At 41.3% G+C, this 27,946-nt stretch overlaps 1 protein-coding gene across 5 annotated transcripts; it reads left to right on the forward strand.

The window, feature by feature from the left end:
- Positions 1-410: 410 nt before the first annotated feature.
- Positions 411-27,868, forward strand: rab11fip3 (RAB11 family interacting protein 3 (class II)). 5 transcript variants are annotated; one of them, XM_031291284.2, is made up of 15 exons: positions 411-1,728; positions 1,810-3,492; positions 10,793-10,886; positions 14,466-14,542; positions 17,636-17,808; positions 21,076-21,276; positions 23,307-23,444; positions 24,953-24,988; positions 25,141-25,234; positions 25,448-25,692; positions 26,182-26,263; positions 26,379-26,516; positions 26,711-26,866; positions 27,013-27,153; positions 27,293-27,868. In XM_031291284.2, the coding sequence occupies exons 2-15, from the start codon at positions 1,849-1,851 to the stop codon at positions 27,404-27,406; spliced, it is 3,333 nt and encodes a 1,110-aa protein (XP_031147144.1). In that variant the 5' UTR covers positions 411-1,728; positions 1,810-1,848; the 3' UTR covers positions 27,407-27,868. The 5 variants fall into 5 exon arrangements, with proteins under 5 accessions (XP_031147144.1, XP_031147146.1, XP_031147145.1 ...); XM_031291285.2 differs by lacking the exon at positions 23,307-23,444 and having other exon boundaries at positions 412-1,728; XM_031291287.2 differs by lacking the exon at positions 1,810-3,492 and having other exon boundaries at positions 415-1,349.
- The last annotated feature ends 78 nt before the right edge of the window (positions 27,869-27,946 follow it).

A 27,946-nucleotide genomic window follows, 5' to 3' on the forward strand; every position in this document is an offset into this window, starting at 1 on the left:
GGCGCCAAAACATTACAATTGCAACCATTTAACAATTACTATTTTTCTCAAAACAATAAATATCTGTCCACTTGAGTTCTCCAACTATTTAATATTGGTTTAAATGTGATTCTATGTCAACTGTTGAGTAGTTAATGAAACAGTTCTTCAATCGGTAGACCTGATGATTTCACAGACACACATCTACCCTGCTGAAGTGTCTTTGAGCAGGACACCCCAATCCCTGTCAGTTGAAATCTTCTCTAGCTGACCCTGAACTTTAACATCTGCTTACTTAAAATGTGTGTGACAATATTTTAGATAGTATACATGGGGTTTGTGCACAAACACAAATCATAAGGTCCCATTGATAACTGCTATGAAGCCAGATACTGCGGGGTATTTTGTACGCTTGCGTGAAACGTCAGTGGTGTGTATGCGGCTGGAGGAGGAGGATGGGACACTGCTGATGCTGATGCGAGAGCTTTCGGTGTCTGACTGTGATCAACATCGGTGGACTGACTGCCAAATGATGGAGCTTTTTGGTCTTATTTTATACCCCTTTTGTTCCATTATTGGCGTCGACGAGGGACGCTGTGACTGATGTGTTTTATGAGACTAAGATAACAGAAGAATTTAAGGAGGAAGGGACGGTTTCGTGTCGTCACTCGTCTGGCCTGTCTTGTGACTGATACAGGTGGATTGCCGCTGGAAAACGGCATCGAAATGAAGACATAATCTTGGACTATCGCAGAGGCGACAGTTTCCGTAGTTACGTCTTAAACCGTGGAATACAGAAACCACCATTTGGTTTAATTAAATTAGGAGAGGTAGAAGCGGGACTGTTTGGCGTGTTAGCTAGCTAATAGGCTAATTTGGTTAGCTAGTCAGTTAGCAGCTTCTCTGCCCAATGGCACGAAAGAAGTGGGATGCTCGAAGGAGGAGCTAACGTTAGTTGCTAGCATAAATTCATCGGAAGGTTTGACTGTCGGTGTTATATTTAGTAAACCGCCTTGAAAGATTTAACATTATAGCTCGGGGTTTGGTTTGAGTAGCACTGGTCACACCGTTTCCTCGCTGCACTTTGGCTCCTCAGCAAAGAAGTTTGCGATGTATAAGATTGGATAATCGGCTAAGAAAGCTAATGTTGACAAACACTGGTCACTTAACCAACGCGTTAATTTTTTCGTTTCCAATTGGCTCACGAGGAGAGATGCCGTCAGTCGTTTTTTGTTACTTCATTTCTGAGACTTTATTGCGGTGATTTACCAGCTTTCAGGCAGAAGTGAAGCATGTTAACGTTGGATGTGCTGAAGCGCAAACATTTGGCAACAACCAGGAGTGGACCTGCCATGACAGAAAGCCACATAGTAGGTCAAAAACACATTAGAGAGAGAGTATGCCTTTTGAATGTAGGTAACATTGTTGTCAGGATGTGGATGGCAACTAACGTTACTGAAGTTAAAACAACAAATGTGTGTTAATCCGTTGCTTGACTGGCATTGTTTCTAAACCTACCCAACTTTCTTCTTAAAACTACACCTACTAGTCTAGCTAAGTTATACTATTATTTATAAAATCACAATACCGGCCTGCATTTTTTAAATGTCAGACGTAGACAATGCTTGTAGGAATCCCACACATTCATTTCAAGATGTCATTGTTGGAGATGTGTAATGCCATTTAAAACAACAACATGGCATTTAAGCTAAAGAACTTGATCTCGACGACAGCAGTGAGATAATACACAGCTATATCTATATATATATATATATATATATATATATATATATATATATATATATATATATATATATATATATATACACACAGCTTTCTGAAGTTTGTAAAGTGGAACAGCCAATATAAATGGAACCGACAGTTCTGTCTGGCCCTTTGGGGCACACACAGTGGGAGTCAGAACAGCCATTTCCTCTCGGATTTCACACACTGGATTCAGACAATGGAGGTGTGCTCTGTCAAAACAAGGGTGACCAGACAGGTTTGGATTTCAGAAGCGGTGACCAGGATCTAACATCCCAACATAGTGTAGAAAAAAACATTTACCAGGACAAGCCAGTAAAGTTGGACAACCTCATAAATATCTCTGTTTTTCCTCGTGGAGATTTTCTGTTTGAGGGAGATCAGTCCAATATTTCCCAAGCTTCTCTCCATAGTAGTCATATAGAGGAATTGTCCTTCACAGAAAAAACTGAGGGACCTGATGAACTAAGTGACTGCACTTTGTCATGGCTATTTTCTCCCAAACTCACTGATGGGATTGGGAAAAACTCTGCCCATGAGGAACTGAGTCTGACGCAGGAGGCCTCTCCTGAGAGCCAAGATGCCCTCAGTAGTCAGGCTGAGCTAATAAGCCTCAGTGTACCGGTCTCTCCATCGAAGATTTCCGAGAGAAATTCCGAGACCAACACAGGGGATCCATTTTTGTTGGTGGATCTCCTCTCAAATGAACATTCTTGCCTCCCCCCAGAGTCTTCAGGTGAGTTGAACCCACAGGGTGTCAGTGAGGAGCTGGTAGGCCTGTCGCAAGAGGAGCAGGCAGGTCTCCCTCCCTCGCAGAGCTGGGAGACTTTGTCACCCGAAACCAGAGACAAAGGTTTATTAACTGATCAAGTGACTGTTCTGCCTGTAACCTGGAGCACTACCCTACATGGTTTACCTGAGAACTGCCTCCCGCATAATCACGTCAGCAGACCACTGGAGTGCTTTGAAGGATCTGTGCCTTTGTTGGATTTAGAGGTTCCAGATTGTGACAGCAGTCTGAGCTTATGCCCTGCCAGTCCTCCCTCTGTTATCTGCACAGGTCCACCATTGGATTTATCAACCGAGGAGTCGGAGGTGGAACATGCAGGAGCTACTGTAAATAGAAATGTGACTTCGGACCAAGGCGAGAATGACTCATTTGCTCTGGGTTTGTCAGCTGAACCTTCATCACTGACAGTGCCTCTGGGTGAAGATGCCTTCAACCTGGGTGATTTCACCAGCGAGAGTTGCTATGTGGAAAATGAGTCTAAGGATTTAATGGAAGACGATATTTGTTCTGAAACCAAAAACCAGGGGAATGAGGCAATGGCTTTGGATCTGTGTTTGACTGCTGACCAGGTCCATGACAAGGAAACTTGGGACTTGAAACCACAGGAGGGTGTACAGAATGGAAGTGAACCGACTGACCCGAGGGAAGAGGAGAGGTTGGCAGACAGTAACCAGCTCGAAGGATCAGATTGTCATGAAGTGTCTTCTTTTGATTTTTCACTTCAGGATTTGCACACTTCTTCTCCTGAGGCTGCATGGACTAGTGAGCAAACTGTGGAGACACTTTCTCTCTCTAATATGGTGGCAGATGACTCACTGCCAATGGTTTCAGCTGAGAATACGAGGGAGGAAGATGTCTCCCCTCTAAAAGCTGTGTTCGATGCGTTAGACCAAGATGGAGATGGCTTTGTTCGTATTGAGGAGTTCATGGAGTTTGCTGCTGCCTATGGGGCTGATCAGGTGAGATGGCTCATTTTTCTGTTGATGTCCTAGTTTGGAGCTTGCAGCTACTGGGTATTGCATGCTGAGTGAAGTTCTGTGTAAGACCATATAAAGCTCCATATACGTAAATGATTTATGATTGATTTTCTGCTAAACCGCAAAGAGCTTCCTGCAAAAGCCTGCTTAACTCAATCAACTAAAATCCATTTGGCTGATGTCACTTTGCCATCAGTATTTCAAGTTGTTTAGGATCTAAATCTATTTGCAACTCACTATTGTTAGAAGTGAGTAAATGTGGTACAATTTATATATACAGTATGTTTTTTTTTTTTTCTGAAACTGAACCTTGATTGTGAGTTTAAAAGTTTTAATGAATTACATTAGGTTTATGTTTCCCTGACATACAATGAAGCCGAGGTAACACCACCCCTGCTGTGGTGCCGGTGTGTTTCCTACAAAGCAGCGCCTAACATTCAGTGTAATAGATTTACTAATACCGCAGCATATTATTAAAACCATGCCAGGATTAGTTTGTCATCTATATTTGGTAAGTGTTCAAAAGCCAGGATTTGGGTTATCATCCAGATAAGTCTGTCAAGCGTATTGGCTGTCATGAATTCTCTCCGGCCCGGCACTCCTCCATATGTCAGATGACAAACACTCTTCCGTCCATTTGCATAATTATCCTGTGGTTTGGGGATAATCTCTTGAGGAATGGCTGATGATGCGCCTCACTCCACCCATGACACTCACCCATTTGTTGCTTGTGGCCCTTTTTGGAAATCGTTTCACAGTTACTTGCAAGTCAAGAGACAAAGGAACAACTCCTAAAAATGGATCCTACTAAATTATAAGGTGTCACATAATCAGTGTCAGAAATGAAGGAGGGCAAAGGGCAAAAATGCACCAAGAAATCTCATAATTCCCCTAAAAAACCTGATTGAGGGGGAAAATTGCCTCCCAGGTTTTGAAAAAAAATATTATTATATTTACCAGTTTAGGCCAAAATCCTAATCCTATATCAAGCCCTAATTTTGTTTTGATTCAACTTTCACACAAAAAGTGCTGTTGCATATACATGCACTGATAATAGCAATAATATGCTTTTTATTTACTCATGTTGACACAAGGTGGTGATTACTGTATGCTTTTAATCTGGGTTTATTTTAAAAACAGCAACTTTTGCACTAATTACTAAGTGCCCCCAAAAGTTTTAAAATGGCCCGCTTTTTTCCAGCCATATAAATATATATATTTTTAAGTCCTACACTGCATATAGTGACTTGAATTGATTATATTCAAATTGATAGTCAGTGAATCAGCATTTCTCTATAATGAGCAGTAAAAGGGAAGAGAGCCTATTTGCTTCTCATCAGTGCATTTGGTTTTGTCATTGCTTTTTCCCTGTGTAAAGCCATTGACTAAACTGTATTGTCCTTTGAGCATGGTAGGCTTAGGTGTTGGTCTTGTCTTTAACCGAAAGTTAAATTCAGAGGAACATTTGACACAGGCCTCGCACGCTCCAGAGTCAAATTGACGTCGGTTTCTTTTCCTGTCAGACGTGCATGTCTGTATGCCTGTCTGAATGTTTACAAGAATCAGACTGAGCTTCAGCAAGTGATCCCACCGCTGGCAAATAACAGTAAAAGGGTGGATGCAAACAATGATGTAACCCAACTAGGGTTGCAAAGGGGCAGGAATTTGTCGGTAAATTTCCGGAAACTTTCCATGGAAAGTTAAGCTGGGGAATTTTGGAAACAACCAAATTTGGAAACTTTCATGGGAATTAATGGAAATTATGGGAATTAATGGGAAATTATGGGAATTTACGAGAATTAACTGGAAATGTTGGGTAATACAAACTCCATCTTATACAAACATAAATATAAACATTTTGTCTTGTAATAAACAGACATATACAGTGAATACAAATGTTGAATGGGTGTGGCCTCAATAGCCCTGCAGTAGGCTAACCATTGACCTTAAAGCTTAACATATGAAGGTAGCTAATATGCTGCCTTTGATTTACTATGGTTATGGTTATATGTGTGCTAAGCTAACCATCAGCGCTGTCTATTGTTTCCAGCCTATCAAGAACAAGTGGGCTATACAATTAACACACATAGGTTAATAGCAATGGGTTATGTATTACCACCCCCCCTCCCCTCCCAAAAAAGAAGAAAAAAAAAATCCCATATTTAAAAAAAAAAAAAAAAAAAAATGTTGGCAAGTATGTAGTAGCCTATTCTGATTAGTGCGTGTATGTCATTGACGAATATAGGGAGGACATTCAACTGAAGTTGCATTTAATCAGGTTGTTTTAACCAAGATTATGCTGCAAGATGTTTTTTTTCCAACTACATTTAAGTTCCCTGTTATAGACAAACTGTATTATAACAAGCAATATTGAAAATATCCAGTTTATTCCCGTTAATTCCAGTGTATTCCCATATATTCCCATGGAAAGTTTCCAACTTTGAAAATTCCTGGAATTTTGCAACCCTAAACCCAACCAGTTAACATAACTGTCAAGTGTGCCCTGATGAGCATATGAGATAACGTTTAAATCATTTTTTGGTCTCTATTTCTTCATGAAGAATGTCACTTCCAGTATTTATAATCCACTTTAAAGTATGTCTTGTTTTTAAATGTTGATTTTAGATACGGGGCTGATTCAGGCAACATATTTAATTTAGAAATTTAATTTAGATAAATTTAATTTAAATTTATATTAACCAGCTTAATTTAAACTCTTTTCGATGAACTTTGAACAAGGCCTTTGGGTGAGGATGGGTTGGTACTCCAAACACAGAGTGTGACGCTGGCTCACTAATTCTTTTTAATCCCTTCTCTCCCAGTTCAAAGCGCCTCTTTTGCCCCTGAACTGTCCCGTGTCTAGCCATAGGTATCTGTGGCTCCCCAGGCAGGGAATTGTGAAGGATTAAGAGTAAAATGTGTTTTCCTGAGTCAGAGGGACTCCATGGTTTTGGGTGCCATCCACCAGCTGCCCATGACCTTGTTTTGAGGGACAGAGAAGTGGAGCTTTTGTGATGTTAGTCTAATGTAAATCGATTCAACCTGTTGTTTTGCTAGGCAGTGCTAAAGGTGAGACATTTAAATGACACTGGGAGTTGATTTTATTTCATAGGTGTGATCCATTTTACTGTTATTCCATAGCGTTTGCTTTCTGGTGGAGTTCTCCTGCTGCACCTCCCGACTATTCCAGCAGTTTCTTTGGATCTTTGTGTCTTAAAGGTTTTCCTAGGATGCTGACCAGATTGTGCAGATTGATTACTTCTGTGTCTTTATGTTTCGCCATTGGATATCTGGTTTGCAAGAGCTAATTTATGCCCTTACAGGAACCTCCTCTCAGATTTCTGTCCTTTTCGTGATCAGAGAGAGACGGAGGCTTTGGCATGTTTGCCTTTTTCATTTACAATAAGTAAGCTTGAAAGCAGATGGACTTATCTTCAGAATTTGTGGAATGTTATATAATGTGTGTAACCTTTCAGTGGATTTGGCATTCATTAGCTGAACTCAAGGACTAGTGGGAAAGTCATGTCTGATCTAACAAGGCTGATATGCAGCTGAAGTCAAAGTGCTGATTTGTTTCATGCTGCGGTAGCAAATGGTCCAGTCTTCTCATATCAGTTTGCAGTACATGTGTGCTTTTCATATTTGATCAAGCATTGCCCTGATATGCCCGTGTGTTCCAGTCACCTGGAGATAAAAGTGGTTAGGAGCAGGCCTTGTATGTATATTACTGTGTACCACTTTGCACATATCCCCCAGCGACCTGACAGACACAGGAGGAAGGTATTCATGAGGTATTTGCATGCGTGTTCGGCTAGTGCTTGAATGCTAAGCATGCAAATGTTTCCTCCAGAATTATTCCAGGATATGATATGTGACTTTGTGTGTGGTTTGAATATGAGCATCACGTAATGTAGAATCTTAAAGCTCGATTTATGTATAGTCTATTGTATATCAACGTTTAAACGCAGTTCAACCGCAGACAGACGTCTAGAAGGTTGATTTGTAGCCTTTATCTGATTTACTGTAGCTTAGTGATATATCTTGACTGTGTTAGGAACATGAACAGTTAATGCTGACCTACTGTTATTGTGTGCAGGTACTATTCTACCTTTTTAGATGAATACCCAAAAATAAATGAATTGTCCTCAAATGGGAAATGTGCTGCAGGCATGTTCCAAATCTGGGAATTTGGTTATTGAAAAGCTTTTTCTAACCACCACTTGCTGGTTTCACTCACTGGTTTTGACCCTAATTCTGCACAAAAGCCATACTGAACTGCATTGTGGTTGTGTCTCTCTTGTCAGTCGACATTCCCAACCCCACTTTGGCCAGCCTCTCTCCCCTCACCCGCTGCTTTTATGTACTGCCCCTCTAATCCACAATGGAATGTCCCATGCCCTGAAACGTCCCCTCTCTTGAGTTCACTTTTTGTTTGATAATGTTTATATCCTAAGATCATTCTGTTTTTTTTTTTCTTCTTCTCCATCATCTTTTGCCAACCCACTAGGCTTATGATCATGGTTATCAGAGTTTTGTTTAGGAACTATTGTGAAATCCCCTCCAGGAAAGACTCACCAAAGGGTATTCTTCTCCATGGGGTTATGCACAACAGTGGTCTGTGTGGAGGCGGTCAGGCGTGCCCCGGCACTGATTAGACACAAATAGAGGAAACAGAAAAACCACAGTGCCTTCACTGCTTCACTAAGCAGACAGAGTTGCCTTTGAGTTTAGTTTTTATCTGCCTTACCACTGTCTCTCAGGGCTGTGTTTGTTAGGTGCAACAATGCAAATTATTACATAATACATTATCCATGATAATACTGTGAGTTACATGTTTAATAACAACAAAAGACAAAGGAACTAAGAAATAAGTGTATAAATATATCCAAGTACCATTACACATTTGTTTTAAGAAGTCATTTTTTTTTTTAATCTTGAGTGCCTAAACTTCATGCCAGTAAACTCTGTAATTATAGCACATTGCAATAGCAAGCAGTGTTGTAGTCAAGACCATCTGAACATCATCACCAAGACCAGAGTGTATGAAGACTGAGACAAGACCAAGACCAGACCAGTGCAAGGCCCACACTGCATGCCACGATAAGATGTGGAAAATGCTAACCATAGGCCCTCCTCAAATTGATCTGAAAGATCCACATTCCCATTTAAAAAAAAAAAAAAAAAAAAAACTCCCACAGAAAACAAATGAAAGATTCTTCTTCATTCACCTCTTTTATTGCAATAAGTGTATCGTTAGAAATGCCTTGATAAAATAATCAAAAGGCAGTTGTGGCGTTGAAATAAAATCCTGGGTCTTCTTTATCTGAGACCGAGACAAGACCGAGTAAAAAAGCGGTAGATTCCGAGACGAGACCTTCAAGAAGCGGTCTCGAGACCAAGACCGATCTTGAGTACTACAACACTGATAGCAAGACAGCAATAGATGCAGGTCAAATATAGAGTACACTGTAACAATCAAAACAAGAATAATCCAGTGCAGTGTTTCCAGCAAAATTATATTAAAAAAAAAAATGGGGCCAGTTTAACAGCTGTAGAGAGGCTTTTCCAGGGTCTTGGGGCCAAATCACAACTGGACTGAAATCACATTCACCTCTAGTTTTTAGGTTAGACCTACGAATAGCCAAAAGGCTCTGCTCATAAGACCCGAGGGGCCTGGCACTGCTGTACAGGGCATACTTAACAACTCTCATGTAGGCCATGGATGCTTCCATGTTATAGTAGGTTTACAGTGCTCTGGTTACCTTGGCTCTTACAGTGGTTCATCCAGCCTGTTCAGTCCTATGTTGGTATAGTATACTGCCCCGGTCTCTTACTGCAGACGCAATAACCAGGCCTAATAATAATTCACTGCTTGTTATACTCATTCTGTAAAAATGTCATCAGGACCATAGACACTCATTTCCCTTAGTTTTCTCACCTCACCCAGCAGAGGTGTTTCTGAATAACTTCTTCATGGAACAAACTACATTTCCGTGAACTGTGATGCTCCATTGTGAAATGGAAAAGCTATATTCTAACGCCCACCACTGACCTCCACCACACATTTCTTTTCACAAGTTCAGTCCTTTTAAAGACACAGTTTCTTCACCAACTCTTCTTCAGCTTACAGTGTATAGCAAATCTACTGTACATGAAGGTTCTTGCGCAGCAGAGATGGAAGTTGGATGAGCCCTTGAATCCACATGCTAAAGTTAACATTGCAGTGTGAACCACCACTCAGTTAGTTCCGCCACTCCCCTCCTCTCTCTATCTTTAAGTACAGCTGGGCTTAATTCACAGAGCCCTGATCATAAGCCACGGGGGTTGTCGGAGTCAGTTTATTAGGAGTTTTAGCCTTCTCAGCCTCCTGAGTCAGAACTCAGCGTTGCTAAACCGATCAACTTGTTTTCATGTGTAACCGATATAAAAAGTGTGGAAGAGAGAGGCCCCACACACAATGAAAGTCCCTGGGAAATGACCATGTTCACATTGTGTGCTTACTTTCTCGAGGAATAAAGTGAGCTGAAACCACAGAAACCTCGCCCGACATACTCCCAGGCTCCTTTTCCAGCTAATTTTGTCAGCGCTACACGCCTTAAATTATACTGTAATAATGGGTTGGTGTAACTGTGAGATAGATGACATTTGACTCGGTCTATTATTTGTGCAAATAGATTTTGATTCTTCGGCGCCACCAATAATTCTACCGCATATCCCCGGTTTGGTCTTTGGGAGCCAGTGAACTAGATAGTGACGTTGTTATTTCTTCCTTCCTGTTGTATGCAAAGAGAATAAAGGCTGTACCCTTTGTACACTTTAAAATCCTGGTAAACTCACTTTTGCTCTGAATCCAATAAAGTCAGAAACACTTGACGTCTGCAAAAGCGGTTTTTTTTTTTTTTGTTTTTTTTTTTTCTGCGGGAGGTCAAAAGCTGTTTTTATGGGTGTTTGCTGCTGTAATCAAAATCTTTGGAGTTCACGTAGTTCTGCAGTAAAATTGTCATGTTAGTAAAATGTCCTTAAGAAAGAGTTCTTTTAGAGTTTTATGTACAGATCAAGTACTGGCTTGTTCTTCTGCATGTACTTTCCCATTGAAGTCAGAATGCAAACATAACCCCCCCCCCCCCCCTCCTTGTGTGGGGAAAAAAAAATGTCCCCATACATAATTTATGACATCATCTTGAAGCATCAGGGTCAGAACAGATGATTATGGTAGAGGGACTTTCTTCTGTTGCCATGATGGAGTTAAAGTTTAGAATGTTGTGTTTCTTTTATCTTTCAGGTGAAGGATCTGACCAAGTTTTTGGATCCCAGTGGACTGGGAGTGATCAGCTTTGAAGACTTCCACCGTGGAATCTCTGCAATCAGCAATGGAGGTGAGTCATGAGATGCATGTTTTAACACTATTCTCTATTCAAGACCTGCTCATGTCTTTAATTGTTTTCCTTTTAAGCTCTTTATCTAGTGTTCCTTTTTGTGGACTCAATTGATCTGTTGTGTAAGACTCTAGGGGGGGGGTTCTACATTTTAATTGATCTGTAAAATCAACATTTGTTTTATTGTACATAATACTTGCATCACAAAGAAAGAACTGTGATGCATGGTGAACTCCATGTTCTATGTACTGCTGCTGGTTTTTTATCTGCCTGTAGTACTCCATGTGTAAGAAAACACATTTTTATTATTTATTTCTATTTTATATTTGGCTTACCTGCAGATAAGATAATTCTGCTGTGTAAAAAAACAACAACTCAGCAGCAAATTCTTGCAGCTACATTTAGTCTCCAGCATCTGGCTCCATCTCTGCATTCCCCATGGCGCCAAATATTGTTGTCAACACAGTATGTTCACATCCATCGCTCAGCTGACATGAGGGTTTTAAAAAGGAAAGCCAGAAGACTGACCCAGATCCTTCTACCTGCACTCAAACTGCTGTTATTCTGTCTTTAACCACTTTCCTGCCCTCCTGTTCCACTTTATACAAATCTGCTGTAAGTTGTAAGGACTCAAATACTGTATTTCCCTCCTAAAATGGGAACAATTTCTAAGGCCATCTCGAAAGTTATGTCACCTCAGCAGTCAATCTAATCTAAATCTTGAATTGACTTTAAATTTGAACTATTTTCAATTAACTTTTATTTATAGTGTCAAATCATAACAGGCGTTATCTCAGGACACTTTACAGATAGAGTAGGTCTAGACCACACTCCATAATTCATAAAGACCCAACAATTTCCCCCAAGAGCAAGCATTTGGTGCGACAGTGGCGAGGAAAAACTTCCTTTAAACAGGCAAAAACCTCATACAGACCCTGACTCATGGTGGGCGGCATCTGCCGGTTGGGAAACAGAGACACTGATACAGATATAAAGAAAGTTTGATTCATAATAATTATATTATTTTCAATGATCGTAACAGTGAGTGAAGTATACATGATGGATTTAGACACTCCAAAGTGACATTATTACAAAGAGTTTCAGCCCTCCAGCAATTTACAGCACACGCTGGTTATATTGACACACTGCACAGGTTGTGGTGACGTCACGGCAATAGTGCCTGCTTGCCTCAGTCCACCCCGCCTATTGATTGGTAGCACTCTTTCCCAAGGCTTACTGGGTTGCACAGCTCGGGTTACTCTTGTCATTAATAAGGCATGCATTGGAAAGCATGAGATACACAAACACATGGGCTTATTGGCAAGGTTTCAGAGCGTGAGTGGCAGAGAGATGGGCTTTGAGCAGAGAGTCCTATTCACCTAAATTATTTACTGTCCTCTCTCTCTGCCCTGGCCTCTCTTTTTTTACATTTGTCACTAGTTGCAAACCTGTGTTATAAAGTGCGATTACACAGACATGCCTGTTTTGGAATATATTCACAAAACACAATCTGTGCTTTTATATATCTATATTTTATATTACCTGAAATAATTGTCTGAATAGAAGGTAGATGAATGTCTCTGTCATGTATAAAGTGTATAAATTGTAATCATGCGTCATTTAAGTTGTTTTGGGTTGTTTTTTTGTGGCTTGTTTGGCTAAACCACATATCATGTAACCATGATGTCATTGGTCACAATCCAGCCATGGATCATTGTTCCATGTTCCTGTTACTCACTATCCTGTCTTTCCTGCCTCTCTTCTGTGTTTTTCTGTGTAATCAGCAAAGTGGAGAATGAATCGGATAGTTTTCCATTAGTGTGTGAAGATCAGACCTCAACCGTTACTTCCCAGGTCACTCACACACTGCTGAAAGAATTCCACTATGCTTGTACAGGTGGAGTGCAGTTTTTTTAGACACTTAAAAAAAAAAAAAGAAGTGTGTTTTCTCTACCACCGTTTCTCCACCTCCCCTGCTGTAATCAGAAGGCAAAACCTACTCTTCCAGCTCCCAGCCTGTCTAGTTTCAATTCTATTCATTCAATGCACCTCACCTTCTTTTTTATTTCATTTCGGCACCACTTGTTACTGGCAGGGGTACCTTTAATAAAGACAGGCCTGCAGGCTATGGAAATGCCTTGTCCCTTATAGTGGCATTGCATGTCTGGAACAACAAAAGTTGGTCTAGAAAATATGTGTGCTTTGATATTTTGACATTAGGCCAAGTGACTGCAGGTGTGTTGCTCAAGCAGAAGCCAGCTTCTGCTGCGCATACTCATTTCACTTAAACAGCCTGCAATGTGTATGAGTCTCGAAGAGAAATGGGTTACATAAAACCAGGGGGCACAAAAACCTGGCAGCTTTTGAAAACACGGTTTGTGTTCTATTCTCTCAGTAGGGTGCTATTCACAGCTCTGTTTACTAGATACAGGAGCCACAGTGGCTCCATCTTGTTGCTCTTTCTCAGGTTACATTGCTTGTCTGCCGACGCTCTCAACAGAGGCCTGGATTGACCCATTAAAATTGGATATGGCTTGCTACTTATCCTTATGTATTGTTTTATTTTGCCCATACACGTATTACAGGACATTCTATAGCCCTTGAAATGCGTGTGTAAAAGTTACATAATGTTTACGGTCACATCACGCTTAGATTGCTGATTGTAAATATGCCAGAGTAGGGCAGCTAGGACACACTCTAAAATGTGCTGATTGCATACTTATGCAACCACATTTCCTTCCCTTATCTAGATCATATTTGAAGTTTAAATTGAAGTAATCCAATTTCCATTTGGATAAAATACTGTAGATACAATTGCCCTGTTTCATGGTAAACAATGAGTTAATGTGAATTTAAATTGGAAATTAAAACAATTACACAAACATTTTAATATTTTATTTAATGAATATATAAAACATTCAGTGATAATGAAATGAGATTAAACAGTATATTAGTATTATACTGTATCAGGTAGTTCTGAGATGTAATTTACAGGCCTATAGTAGCAGACACCACAGTTTTCAGTAAGAGGAAGAGACTGGTATATCGAGTCACCTTTGTCACATCGTGGATCTTCATGAGTTTGGCAGACATTTAAATTAACATTGTATACTGCTAATCGGAGGGTTGGGCATGAATAAGGTAATATCCACGATTGCTGTCTCATTATCATTATCATGATCATATTTCAGAACAAATGCTTACAGGCTCCTGAATATGTAATTGTGCACTTGTTCACAATGCAAATGCATATTTAATATTGAAAAATGCATCTGAATTGTCAAGCATGAACATCTTGATTTGGGTATTTGATTTTTATTCAAATGGTTTATAAATGAGAAGAAAATGAATCACTGTAATTTTTCAGTCTATTAGTACTCTCATGGTATGTTCTATAAACCATTAACTCAAATCTATAACCTGCTGTGACACATTCTTTCTTCATAATGGCTGCTGTTTTGCAGACAGGCATTGGTACTATACACACCAGTCTTTTGTTTGCTGAGGCTCCTTTGCAGTTTGAATTTATGTGTTTATTCTGTGCACATTAAACCTGCCTTCTTCCTCTCTTATCTACAGGTCCAGAGCCACCGCTCTACAATGTAAACTACAGTCCAGGCGATGGAGCTGTGGGCTGTCCAGAGGAGTACGATGAGGTGAGGCGCCGCACAAGAGGCTTAGCCTCTCTCTATTTGTGTATGTGTTCCATTGGTGCACACAGCAGCACAGTGTGAAGGTTACAGGCTGAACTCCATGTGCACTCTCACTCTTCCCACTGTAATTCACTGAGTGGCTTGCAGAGCTATCATTACCACTCTGTGAATGTTCCACAGACTGAACACCCTGGTTTGGCTGACACTAAATATCATCTGGCTGGGTAGGCCTTTGAGTCGTCTTTGACAAATATTGAATTAGCTGGAATGTGCCTGAGTTTTTACATGTGTGTGTTTTTACAGTTGTGGTTAGCATATCTGGAATTCCTGTCTCCTTTTGTGCACCGAACTTGTATATTTAACCATCGTTGTTGCCGGCCTCCGCAAAATTGAAATGTTTCTGCTATTGTGTGCACTTCCAGCATTTCAGGACTGCGACTGTTGTTTTAGTGGCTGTACATCTGTACAGCTCCCTCTCTTGGTTTGGTTTAGAAGTGCAGGCCCATATGCCAAAGTCAAGAGTGCGAATGGGTTCCCTCAATTCAATCCACTTTTAGGGCTTCATGAGTTGATCATTTTATAATAAAAGCAGGCTTTTTCTGAAATACTTTGGTAGAACAAACATTGTGGATTTTTGTTGAGACACTAACATCATATGAGATGTATTGCACAGTTTCATTGGATTGAATGACTGCTCACAGTGAAGGCCTTAGTCATTGAAAATAGAGCTCTTTCATATATTATAATGTAGCACCACCAAGTTGAGGGTGAAATTAAGATTATTGGAGTTACAGTAAAAGGTAAATGAACCGTATATTAAATTGCCCAAAATAGTAAACTGAGAAATAGATCTTCCTCTCCTCCTGTGTTTTCTAATAGTTCCTGAATGATGCGTCTGTCAAGGTTAGTTTTGCACTTGAGGTCTAATTGTTAATATGTTTAGTTACATATGACCATTTGATAAACTGCTAAACAGATTTTTTTTTTTATTGCAGTATGCTCCTTAGGTTTTGTTTTAAATATTACAAATGGAACTGAAAATGGCCACTAACAATGTGTAAGGTCCAGTGATTTATAAAGTGTCTTTGCTGTTTACTGGAACCCAGAAGCAGAGTTTTGGGGAAGTTTGTGTTTATGTTTGAAGTAGACGCCACACCTGTGTCCATGGCCTTGTTTTTTCCTCTAGTTTCTGGCAGAAAAGGGTTCCTCTTTCTCAATGGCTGTGCTGTTCTCACCCTGTTTGCTTTCAAAACAGGCAAGGTGAGGCTGTTCAGCTGAGGCCTGGCATAAGAGAAAAGCAACGCCCCATCCACCCCGTTTTTCCTTTACTAAATATTTTCTGCCGTTGCTAACTTTCACATTTCCATCCCACATTTTAATTCTTAAATAGAAACCATAGCACAGCAGTAATCGTCAACAGTCATACAGGTTATGCACTTACTCTGCCTTTCGTAGAGTTATAGCTTAACAGCATGTTAGTTTTATTATGGGCACACAGTCAGACAGTTGACTTGGTTGTTGTGATGTATAGCCCTCATTTCCTTTGCAGTCTGCAACACGAAGAACATGGCTTAATGATTTATACTGTCACACTGAGTCAGGAAGTGAAGCTCCCAGGGGCCAAGAAAGATTAAACAGTTATTCAGCTGATCGGGTGGTGTTTTAAATCGGGCCTGACGCGTAGAAGGCTGGTTGATTGAGCATTACAGCTGACTTCTGCTACTCTTTGGACTTTGTCTCTGTCTCCTCCCCTCTGACCACCCAGTGGAGCTGAACGAAGTGTTTCAGTGTTTCCTCTTTTTTTTTTTTTCCAAACGTACTCTTTCACTCTCTCTGAGAGTGAAGGTGAGGAAGCATTGGTAGTTGTTCGCTCTCATGGCAGGCTGTCTTTCCAGTCAGTGAGAATGGTTCTGGGCATGGTCGATAGCCCTCTGGGCCCTGCTTCTCCTGCCACTGCATTTATAATGGTATGTTCTGCTTTCCAACATGACTCACCTGTCTTTGCCTTCATTATTGCTTCACAGCTCTGATACCTCATAATGTGTCAGTTGCTAATAGCTTCAGATGTTCTTTTTTGGCATGTATCAGTGTATGGGTTTTGTGTTGAGCATTTGGTATTTGTTGCATGGAAAGCTTAAAGCTTTCTCATTTTGTTTGAACTTGTTGCTTAGAGGTGTTGATGCAGCAGGTTTAGCTTGGAGCAGCCATCTGAATCACAACAGACTGTCTCTGAAGTCTGTTTATGCTTTATGATTTGTTTGGTTGTTTGCATAATTGGCGTCTGTTACTGGCTAGACCTTAAGATTCAAAATGGACCCGCTTTGAAATGGCTTTTTTAACTATACTGTTTGACCAACCTATGTGTTCTTTACGTTTTGCTTCACATAATTGAAAATAATCCCAATTTTGAAATACACCTGATGCTATTTACTGTGAAATCCAGAACCAGAAGTAATCACAATGCTTGTTTATCATAATGATGGTAACAGCTTGCTGAGCACTACGTGTTTGTCCGTGCAGTTTTGCTGTACCGGAGCAAAGTTTTCCAGAGCTATGATGTTATTATTTTAATCAGAAAATACAGCATATACACTAGGGGTGGGGGAAAATATTGATACAGCATAGTATCACAATATTTTCCGTGGCAGTACTGTATCGATATACAGACGCCAAGTATCGACCTTTTATTATATATGTGTTGGTCAGTTTGTCTGCTTAACAATCCCATTTTACAGCAATAAAATTGAAGTGAAAACAGAGAAATTTATTTTTTTAGATAAAACAGATGTTGACAAAGTTCCCTTTTGGGGACATAATTTGAAATTGGGAAAATGTTGAAGTTGGAAAAAAGGTAATAAATTGCAATATATCGCAGAATATTGCAATATGTTTAAAATCGCAATAATATCGTACTGACATAAGTATCATGATGATATCGTATGGTGAGGCCTCGGGTGATTCCCACCCCTAATATACACATCTATTACTGTTCATGCCCTGTTATTACCATGGTGAATTGTTCCGATCAGTATGTTTGTCTGTTTACTGCCTGATGGCCATACAGTAATGATTGTTTTCTGTTTCTGTTTACTGCAGCAAAATGAGGTGACGGACAGTGCGTACCTGGGCTCAGAGAGCACTTACAGTGAGTGTGAGACCTTCACCGATGAGGACACGGGGGCCCTCGTACCCCCCGAGATGCATGAGGAAGTGGAGACGGACAGCGGCATTGAGGCCACACTGCACGACCCTGAAGATGGCGGAAATAGGTCCGTGTAAATTTCACCTTCAGCCATATAGACAGTGTCAATTTTGGCCAATACGCTGATACTTCCTGGATACATATTTAGGTCCTCTGCTGTGTGCTGCAACCCTGAATGACTTCTGTGAAACATCATCAATTGTAATCCACTTGATGTCGTCATGAGATCAACATCATAATTCTGTTTGTAATCGCTGCTGGCAACAAAGTGTACGTAAATGTGTGTCACATCTCCAGCTAAGGGTTAGCCCTGGAGTTGCCCTACACTAACCTTTCACACAGATCACATGGTTTGAGAGTCTTTCCCGCCCAACGCTGGATCACTTGGGTTCTATTTGGGTCACCAGACAGGCAGATTAAACAGAGGCAATAGACAGCCACCACTTTATTAACCTTAAATTCCTCTAGATACACCAGTGGGTAGAGAGTCAGGCAAACATAAAGTATCTTACTCTACTTCTGTGTTTGGTTTCCTCCGGGTTTTTTTCGTCCAATTAAATACAGCTCCTCATGGACACATACTTCATGTATTGTGACTGGCAGTTTGAGGCAACATTTAGTCAGACTGTTGATGTTTTCTGTATGTCTGAACAGGAAAGCTCAATTAGAGATAACTAGAAATGTGGACAGAGTGAGCGCCCGAAACCTTGAGCACAGAAAAGCCCTTCCACCATTCTTTACCGAAGTCGGTGTGTCTGAGTGGATCGTCATTTGTATCTGAGACTGAGATCTGCTCATCCCCTCTGGATTCTCAGTTAATGGCTTAAAGTGTTCATGATCACAGAGTGAGATATTTTTAAATGGTAACCCTTGCAAGAATTGGACAGTTTCTCATACTGACACACAGCTGCCAGTCTGTGTCACAAGTCTTTTTCAAATAGATTTGTCTAAATCAGAAAGAGTTGGCATTATTATACCTTTTTATCATTGACTCTTTTGGTAAAAGTAACCTCCATTTAAATCTACCATAGAAGACAAAGTAGCAGCACAGTGAACTACATTTGATATGCATGGTAGTGAGTCATCGTGGACAAACGATGTCTCTGTGCTGCTATGATCCATTATTTGCATCAGACGAATAGGAGATCTCTATCTTGATTTGAATTTGATTAATTCTCTCTTATTGGTAGTTACAGGTAGTTGCTGCAGATGAGGTCTATATGTCTGTACACAAATGTTCTTGTTGATATATTATTTGGGGCAAACGCAAGGAAGGAAGTGCAGAGAAGCGAGGCCCTATCTGCTGACGCTGTGACCCGTCTGTCCGGCTGGATGATGGCTTTGAGTGGTCTGCCTGACAGGGATGTTTTTGGACTTCCCATTCCATGATTGAGCCTTGAATTCCAGGAAGTGTCGAGTTAGCTTTTTTTTTTTTTTTGTTGTTTTCCCTTTTTTTTCTGTGGCATGGGCACATCTCATTCTCTCTCCTCCACATATTATTCATACCATCGCCCTGCTAAATCCACTGCTGACGGGAACCTAACACTATGACCTTTTATATTCTCTTATTTCAGCAGTCTGTTTACCAAAGATTTTGAGACTCATCACCATCTCACCTCCCTGTTAAAGTAGATAAACTTTTATGAAAAATATGGGCATGTTTCTCATGCCCAAATAACTTGACAGAGTTTGCCAAGTCACAAACAATTTGCAACTTACAGTGATTTAACGTTGACTGTGAGTAAATACAACAAAAAGGTCTGCAAGTAAACTGAGATTTTACCATCTGTTAGCCCAGCTAACCTTTTTATTCAGGGTAGGAGTATATGCACTGCACTGGGGATTAAGAATCTAACAGGATTAGCCTCCCCCCACCCTCCTCTGTCCTACCCGTGTCCCCACACACATTTGGCACTTGGACGGTCAGCAGGACTGTCTGTTGGCTGTTGCTTAGCCTCAAATCTGATTAACCCACTCGCAGTCCACCCTTTGTGGTACAGCCTCAAGTCTTTCGGGTGGCACAGACGATGCAACATCAGTCATGTGGCACTGATTGGCAGCTCGTTAGAACCACAGACTTTGCCCTTTTCAAAAGCAGACCCTTTTGTTTCCTCCAAACTGGAGAGTCGTGGTTTTGTTTTAAATCGGTGTAACCTGTGAAACTTCAGAATTCCACTTTGGTTGTCCGGTGTTTTTACTCCAGTTGCTCCAAGGCTTTCACGCCAGGGCAGCGGAGGGCGTTTAAAGATGCGTTCTCTCTCTTCGCCGTCCCTCTGTGTGAGGGACCTTAATATGGGGCCAAGTAGTAAGAGCCTGAGTAAAGAACGGTAAGTGACTCCAAAATCGGTTGTGTTACTATTTAACCAGTGGAGCCCAATGTTTGCACAGGGCATTGCTGCAGCTGAAACTGCATTGTTGTCTAGGTTAAAAGGGACTGAAGCTGACAAATGCTTTTTTTTGTGTAACAGTATAGGATTTTAGGTTTTCACACTGAGAATTAAAGTGATGTTTTAGCTTTGAGTTGGCCAGATGAATGTCATTTGTCTTGTAAACAAGGAAAATGGGCTTTGTCATTGTGTGCTGAGGAGGCAAGATTTTCTGCTGATTTGGACATCCTCGTCCTGTGTGTGTGTGCTTAAGACATCTAACCTATCCTGTTGGACAACAGGAAAGTGGCCAGCTTTCCTGTTAAGTAAATATAAAAGACTTTATTTACTGGAACTTCACAATTCACTGCAAAGACTACCAGATCCACCCAGTAGAGCTTTGTTCAATTGTGTAACAAAACCCGCCAATTATAAGAGTGACAGCCATTTCTGTCAGCGCAGTTAAGAACAACAACTCTTCATCTTGACCCACATCAAACTACTCAAAGGTTCCTCTCACATGTCTCAAGTGTTCCTATTGTGGTTTTATATTATGAGTGAGGCACAAGACAGTTTGTTTCAGCCAAAGCAGACGTTTAGGATTAACAGATTACCTTTGAAGACAAGTGATCATCGAACTTGTCCAGATTGACGCTCTGGATTTACAGTAGGCTCTAGTCATTTCCAGGTTTCTCGGTCCAACACACAATCATCTTATCCAGAAACTATCGCTCAAGTACTAAAGCATGTCTATTCCCTTTTGAATGAATTCAAAAGATTGGTTTGACTGAGATTGAGGTTTTGTAAATGGATGGTTATGTGGCTGTTTATACCCAGCCGGATGTCCCATGTTTATCCTGTCTAAACCTGACACATTTTCCTCTATTTATGGCAGGTTAGCTACGCTGTTGTTGTATACACAAGTGAGCACACACACTAACAGTTTTCCATTCTTATGTGCACCTCAGGTTTTCCCTGAACTCTGAGCTCCATAACCACTCTCTGGTGACGGTCATCGGTGGAGAGGAGGAGCACTTTGAGGACTTTGGGGAAAGCAACAGCTCCGAGTTGCTACTGGAGAGCAGCGTGGAGGGGACCGAGGGGGAGGGCCACTCCCCTCTGGTGCAGCCACCTGAGCAGATCAATGGCTCCTCACTGCTCTCTCCCAGGTATGAGCTTGTCTTCCCTACACGGCTAAACCACAGTTCCTCTGACAAAGAGGAGTTGGTGTTGAACTCTAATCTTGTATGAAGTCACTTTGAAATGTAGACAGCCTGAAGATTATTTAACTGATGTGAATATTATCATTTTCACTAGACATTCGTTTTATCAACCCTTCTTGATAAGAGGTGTGACGTTGTATTGTCCAGGTTTAAATGCCCGTGTTTATGTTCTTCAGAGAAAATGTTTCTCTTTCAACAAAGACACTGAGGTCAAATGTTGATAAGAGCAATCTGGAGACGTCCTTCCCAACTCTTATCTGCCTCCTTTTCTGGCGAAGGACAATGATAAATGAAGTATATACAAAGTTCATTACATCAGTCTTACTCTCACTGTTGCAAAAGCTATTGAAAATGTGGCTGTTGGGCTAAATCCTGTTCTAAAACTGTGCCTCCTTTCATTTGCCCTTGTGTGATCCTGAGTAGTCTGGGTAAATGTTTTAAACTCGCACTGTAAGGGTGGCACCTGTTGCCGTGCTTTCTGGGACAGACGAGGTGGATGTTGCACTGAGTTCAGACATCTTAAGGAGTATCCAACAAGCTTTGCCTCTGGGCTACACAAGTACAGATACAGTTAGCAGTGTGACGCGTCCAACAAGCATGAAAATACAGCTACATTTCTACACATACACACTCTTCTTTATGGCACCAGTCATTTGTGTTAAAGCCCCTGTCGTAGCCTGTTCCCAGTCATCTTTTTTCAACCCTCCTCTGTTTCATCAGAGACCAAACATTGGATAATGCGTTATTCCCACTTGGGTGATATTTCCTTGATTTGCTTTGCTTAACTAACTGCCTAGTTTTTGTAGCCCATTGACAATACTGAAATAAGATGGTCTTACTGGATTGGCACCAAAAGCAATAATACAGGTGCGTCCTTACTGTTGAAGAGTTTTTGAAATCTGTTTGGTATATTTTTTGGATACATCACAGTAAATGTACGAAAGTACAAATATAGGGTTAATTATGCATCCTCAAGTGATAGTTGAGAACCATAAATAATAAATCCCAATCAGTGAATTACATACTGCATGTGAAAGATTACATGGCACACAAGGTGGTGGTGGTTAGGCTAAAAAGAAAAAATACACAAATAAAATATAACTGCATCCCACAAACTTCACCCACTCAGTGTGAATGCGTCAGTGTTTTTCGCTCATTGTTGGCGCATGTAGCAGTGCTGCCTACACACACACGCACACGCGCGCGCGCGCACACACACACACACACACACACACACACACACACACACACACACACACACTTATCTATCTACATATCACAGGCTTTTGACTACACGTACACACGGTTGGGTTGCTTCTGTTCTACAAAAACACATCGCTGTAAGATGATTTAACGAAGCCATCCTTCAGGGAAAAAATGGCTCAGTAAAACAGCGCATAGGACCATCAAGTGACACTCACTCATAGTCTACCACACCATTTTTCTGCCTAAATAAAGAGGAAGCTGTGCCAGCAGGTTGCATAATTCAGAGCTGACTTGCTCCCTGAATGAACAATAAGCCAGCAGAGGTGATGTGGGGAGAGGATACAGACTCTCAATGAAATGGTCAAATGTGTGTTTCATTCATTTGCTTGAAAGCTCAAAGTTGTTTTGATGATTTTGACTTAATTGTAACCATTCTGTAGGTTTTCTGAGCTCGTGGGCAAAGATGCCAAAGTTGAAAGACAAGAATGTTTTGGCAGCAGGGGAAAGAAAATCTCATCCGCACTAGAGAGAGATGAACACATTCTTTCTCAGAGAATGTTTTGTCTCCTTAACACTACCCAGAACGCAAATCACAGCCACACTGCAGCCTGTTTCACATCTCCCTCCCACTTTACTCTTTCAAACTCTCCTTTGGATTTCACTAACACCTCCTGCATCCCCCAGAGGTGTTCCTGTCCCACCTCAGTGCACCCCTTCTTGTCCGTCACTCACCACTTCTCCTCCTCTTCCTCCCTGTTTCCTCTTTCCAGTGCACCTGCTCCTCTCCCTGACTGCTTTCAGAGCTTCCTCAGGGAGGAGGCGCTGGACTTTTTCTGTAGTCAGTGTCACAAACAAATAAGTCGTCTCGAGGACCTCTCCACTCGTCTCAATTTCCTAGAGATGACTAGGTAACACGTCATTCACAAGCCACTCCATGTGAATGTGTTTGCAGTGCTGAATAGATACAGTATCATGCTATCATGCATGTTCTCATAGTGCGTGTGTGTGTGTGTGTGATGTTACAGATTGTACTCTCTCACACACTATGGTTTATTTTGTGGGTGTGTTTTAAGCACATTTTACCTCATACTGTTCCCAATCTTTTTTCATCTGCACCCTCTTTTTGTGTGTGAGTTGCAGTGTGTTGATATTTAACATTTAGTATTTATTGATGGAAAAACTCACTTAAGGCATTTCAGTGGCTTTGATGCAGTTCTTAGATGTTGGTAGCCAGCTCCTTCCCATTGTTACCATCTGTACAAATTATGATTTGTCATAATGAATATTTTGCTCATCTGAAAATAAGCTAAAGGTCCCATATTGTATTATTTTATTATAAAGCCGGTCAAAGTGCTATATACAGTAAATACTGTAAAAGTATCAAAACACTCAATCCATGGTCAATCCACACAGACCGTATTCAGAAACGGTGTCTTAAACAAGTCATCAGGACTTCCGTACGGTTGTGATGTCACAACTATACTATATAGGTAGAAAGTGCTGCTACAGTGCCGTTACAGTCATTCCCCCGGCTGCAATGACGTGCAGAGACGCAGATGCAGAAGATCCAGTAACTGGGACTGGGCTTTCGGGAGGGGGGCTTAAAGAGACAGGCGCTAAAACAGAGCATTCAGACAGAGGGTGAGTACAGCTATATTCAGACCGTATGAGAAAAATAATGTGTTTAAGGCATGTAAGCATGTTCTAGTAGAAACCCAAAATACAAGTATGAACCTAAAAATCAACATGATATGGGACCTTTAATAAATTGATTGTAGAAATATGAAACAATGACCGCAGGTATCGCAGGTGAGTAGTGTCTATTTCAGTATTTTCTGCTCTCCATGTCATTGTCCTCATGCTTCTTTTAAGTTGTTGCAGAATGACTGCTGCTAGTGAAATAAAACCTTTCAAAGAGCTTTCTTATATCAGAACTGACTTTCTGATCCAGGATTACTGACCAGTAGCTATATTACAGAAACTTAGTCATTCTGAAATCTTATTTGATGTGTTAAGCAACTGAATTTGCAATTGGGCACCATTCAGAACTTCAGAATTAACTTTAATTAGGTATTTAGAAATCTAAAAAAAACTCTTATTTTAGGATTTATTTAAAGTTTCTGTAATGCTGTCACAGGTCAGAACTGATCCTAAATCAGCACTTGTTAGACACTGTTAATACATGCTGCTGTGTTTTATGTTAGATTGCTGTGATGTGTGAATATCTTGTAGCTTTAGTTTCAACAAAAATCCAGTAAAAAACCCACCTCAACATACCTTTTTTTCTGTGGGGCTCTTCTGCTAGCAGAGAGTGGGACAGGGGTTGGATAGGACAAATACCAGGAGATGGTGTCTCTTTCCTTTATCCTTTTTCTCTTCCTGACCATTTTTCCTGTTGTTCTGTCTTCCCATCCAGCGCTGGCAAGAGGCTGTCCAGCAAGAAAGTAGCAAGGTGAGCCAAACGGTTGCTCTGATTTCAGCAGGCAAGGGTTCATATTTCTAGAATGATTGTAATAGATGGTTTTGTTTGGCATACAAAAACAGTAGTTTGTCAAATGTGAACTGGATCTGGGGATTTACATTTTTTTCCCTCTCCACGTGCAGACATCTCCTCCAGAACAGCTCGATGACTCTGGACACCATGAGTGACTTGACACGGGACATCCTGGAGCTCGCTGACAACGACATCACAGACAAGGTGAGAGCTCGCCTGTGGAGGGAGTTAACTAATGCTCTTTTTCAGCAACACCTGCTTGTTCACATCCCTCTGCTTACGCACGACTCCGCATCGCGATGCATCAATGCAGTGATTAATTTCAACACTCCTACCTGTTAATACATTATAGTTGATTTCTCTTACAGTACATTTACATCTGTGTGTCACTAACCTTCAAACATGCACATTCCCCAGGTGCTCCTCCTTGAGCGTCGAGTGGCGGAGCTGGAAAAGGAGTCCGAGTCATCGGGGGAGCAGCATGCGCGGCTGCGCCAGGAGAACCTTCACCTGGTGCACCGGGCCAATGCCTTAGAGGAGCAGCTGAAGGAGCAGGAGGTCCACGCCGACGAGAAACTACAGCAGGAGACCCGTCGTCACAAGGAGGCCCTGATCAAGCTGGAGAGGGAGAGGGGGCTGGAGCTGGAAAACCTGCAGGCCAGGTGAGCAGATGGTTGTGTTTACAATATCTTTGGTGGCAGCTTGAACAATCTAAATATATTTATTTACTGTGCAACAGATGGATTTATATTCTGTATAAGGGCTGCACACGCTACCTGGTTTGTTAATAAGATCTAATTGACGAACAAAAACATTTTTGATACTTTGTGATCATTTTAACTGGATATAGACAACAAAATCTGTCCGTGTTTGATATCCTGAGAAGATTTTAGTTTGTCGTTTTTGGTGTGTTTGCTGTATTAGATTTAACGGCATGTTAAAAACACATTTGTTCTTTGTGAGGCCAGTGGTCCACATGTTGTTTGTTGGAGGGATCATGGCTCTACACTGCCACCCTCTGGCACTAATCTGCCACTGGATGTAAGCTATTTCCCTGTGGTATAGCATTGTTTACTATCAGAAAGCAGCGGCAGTTGTTACTTTGTGGCTGTACTGTAGGTTTCTGATGTGGATCTGTGTTTGCTTGTCAGGCTGCAGCAGCTGGACGAGGAGAACAGTGAGCTGAGGTCCTGTGTTCCTTGTCTTCGAGCAAACATCGAGAGACAAGAGGAGGTAATAGAAGCAATATCTCATCTCCTGGTTTGTTTTGCCTTTCCTTGTTCAATTTTCCATCAGTCTTAACACTCCTCTTCATGCTCACCTTGTTTTTTTTTTCTCCATTTTCCAGGAGAAGAGGAAGCTGCAGGATGAGACAGAAGCCATGTGCGACAGGCTGCAGGACGAGACGGAGTCCCGCAGGAAGATGGCTGACAAGCTGAGCCATGAGCGCCACCAGAACCAGAAGGAGAAGGAGTGCACTCAGGAGGTGGGACTGGGTTCTCTATGTACAACATAAACAGTACTCTGCATACAAAATATTACAATACAGCGTATGGTTGAACAACCTCACTGTCATGTGTCAAATGTTCCTATCTAAATGAATCAAGTGTTTTAGCCCTAATTTGATAAGATTCCTAAGAATTTTACTAACTGGTGGCTCTTGATTCCTTTGTACCTCAGCTCATTGAGGACTTGCGTAAACAGCTCGAGCACCTACAGCTCTACAAGCTGGAGGCTGAAGCAAAGAGAGGGCGCACGCCGGGCGCGGGGCTGCAGGAATATCAGACCCGCACACGCGAAGCCGAGCTGGAGCAAGAGATCAAACGACTCAAACAGGTAGCACGCACATTCTGAGTAAAGGATACTTCCTGCCGTGTCTTCTCATTCTATCACTCTAACCAGACTGTTTTGAATGGAAAAATAATTCAGGATCCGGCCTGTACTGTTTTTATGATGTGTTCCATTCGACTCAACCTCTCCAGGACAACCGCAGCCTGAAGGAGCAGAACGACGAGTTAAACGGCCAGATTATCAACCTGAGCATCCAGGGAGCCAAGAACTTGATGTCGGCCTCCTTCTCCGACTCCCTGGCAGCTGAGATCAACAATGTGTCTCGTGTAGAGGTAGGTCTCAGAAAACAGGACAGAACGCAGAAAACAGTCCTTGTCGATTCACCTTTTTGTATTTGAATTTTTTGCTAAAAAAAGTGTTATTCCGTGTTATCACTTTTATCTCCACTGACTTCTGTTCCTCTGTTTCTAGTTGATGGAGGCTGTCCACAAACAGGAGGAGATCAACTACAGACTCCAGGACTACATTGACAAGATCATTGTGGCCATCATGGAGTGCAACCCCTCCATCCTTGAGGTCAAATAGACTCCATGCAGCCAAATGGCCATGCACAGTGACTCCTCAGGCTGTTAGAAATACTGGAGACTTGGCTAAAAGAAAACTACCGAGAGGATGTAAAAAATATTTTGGTAGGAAAACACCACACACTCAACTCATCCAACTCCTCCCCCGAAAGAAAAGGATTTAAGATTTCTAAGAAGTCAGTTGGGAAAAAAAAAAAGCAATTTTCAGTTAATATCCCTCGAGTCTGTACTTACTTGTGAGTGTATGTGTTAACTCTCCTGAATACACTTGGGTTCCTGTGACCTCCATGTATTTGGCTAGAGGGACCCGAGTCTCCCCTTGTTGAATGAGTGAATGTTTAAATGTGTACAAGAGGTCAGTATCACAAAGGGTTAGAAAATCTTCCAGTCCCTTTCCCTCAAAAACAGTGTCAATGTAAGCTAAAAAAAAACAAAACAGACAATTCTACAGTACCGAAAGGCCTTAAATGAAAGGTGATCAAAGTATTTATTAATTATGCATGCCATACATGCCTCCATTCAGTCTGTGATGTGTTAACTG

This window comes from Sander lucioperca, chromosome 22 (genome assembly GCF_008315115.2).
Source record: "Sander lucioperca isolate FBNREF2018 chromosome 22, SLUC_FBN_1.2, whole genome shotgun sequence".
Taxonomy (NCBI): Eukaryota; Metazoa; Chordata; class Actinopteri; order Perciformes; family Percidae; genus Sander; species Sander lucioperca.

Coding starts and splice junctions, on each gene's coding strand:
- rab11fip3 (XM_031291284.2), top strand. CDS start 1,849: ATGGAACCGACAGTTCTGTCTGGCCCTTTGGGGCACACACAGTGGGAG. Junction 17,809..21,075: donor CCTGAAGATGGCGGAAATAG/GTCCGTGTAAAT, acceptor TGTGCACCTCAG/GTTTTCCCTGAACTCTGAGC. Junction 23,445..24,952: donor AATTTCCTAGAGATGACTAG/GTAACACGTCAT, acceptor CTTCCCATCCAG/CGCTGGCAAGAGGCTGTCCA.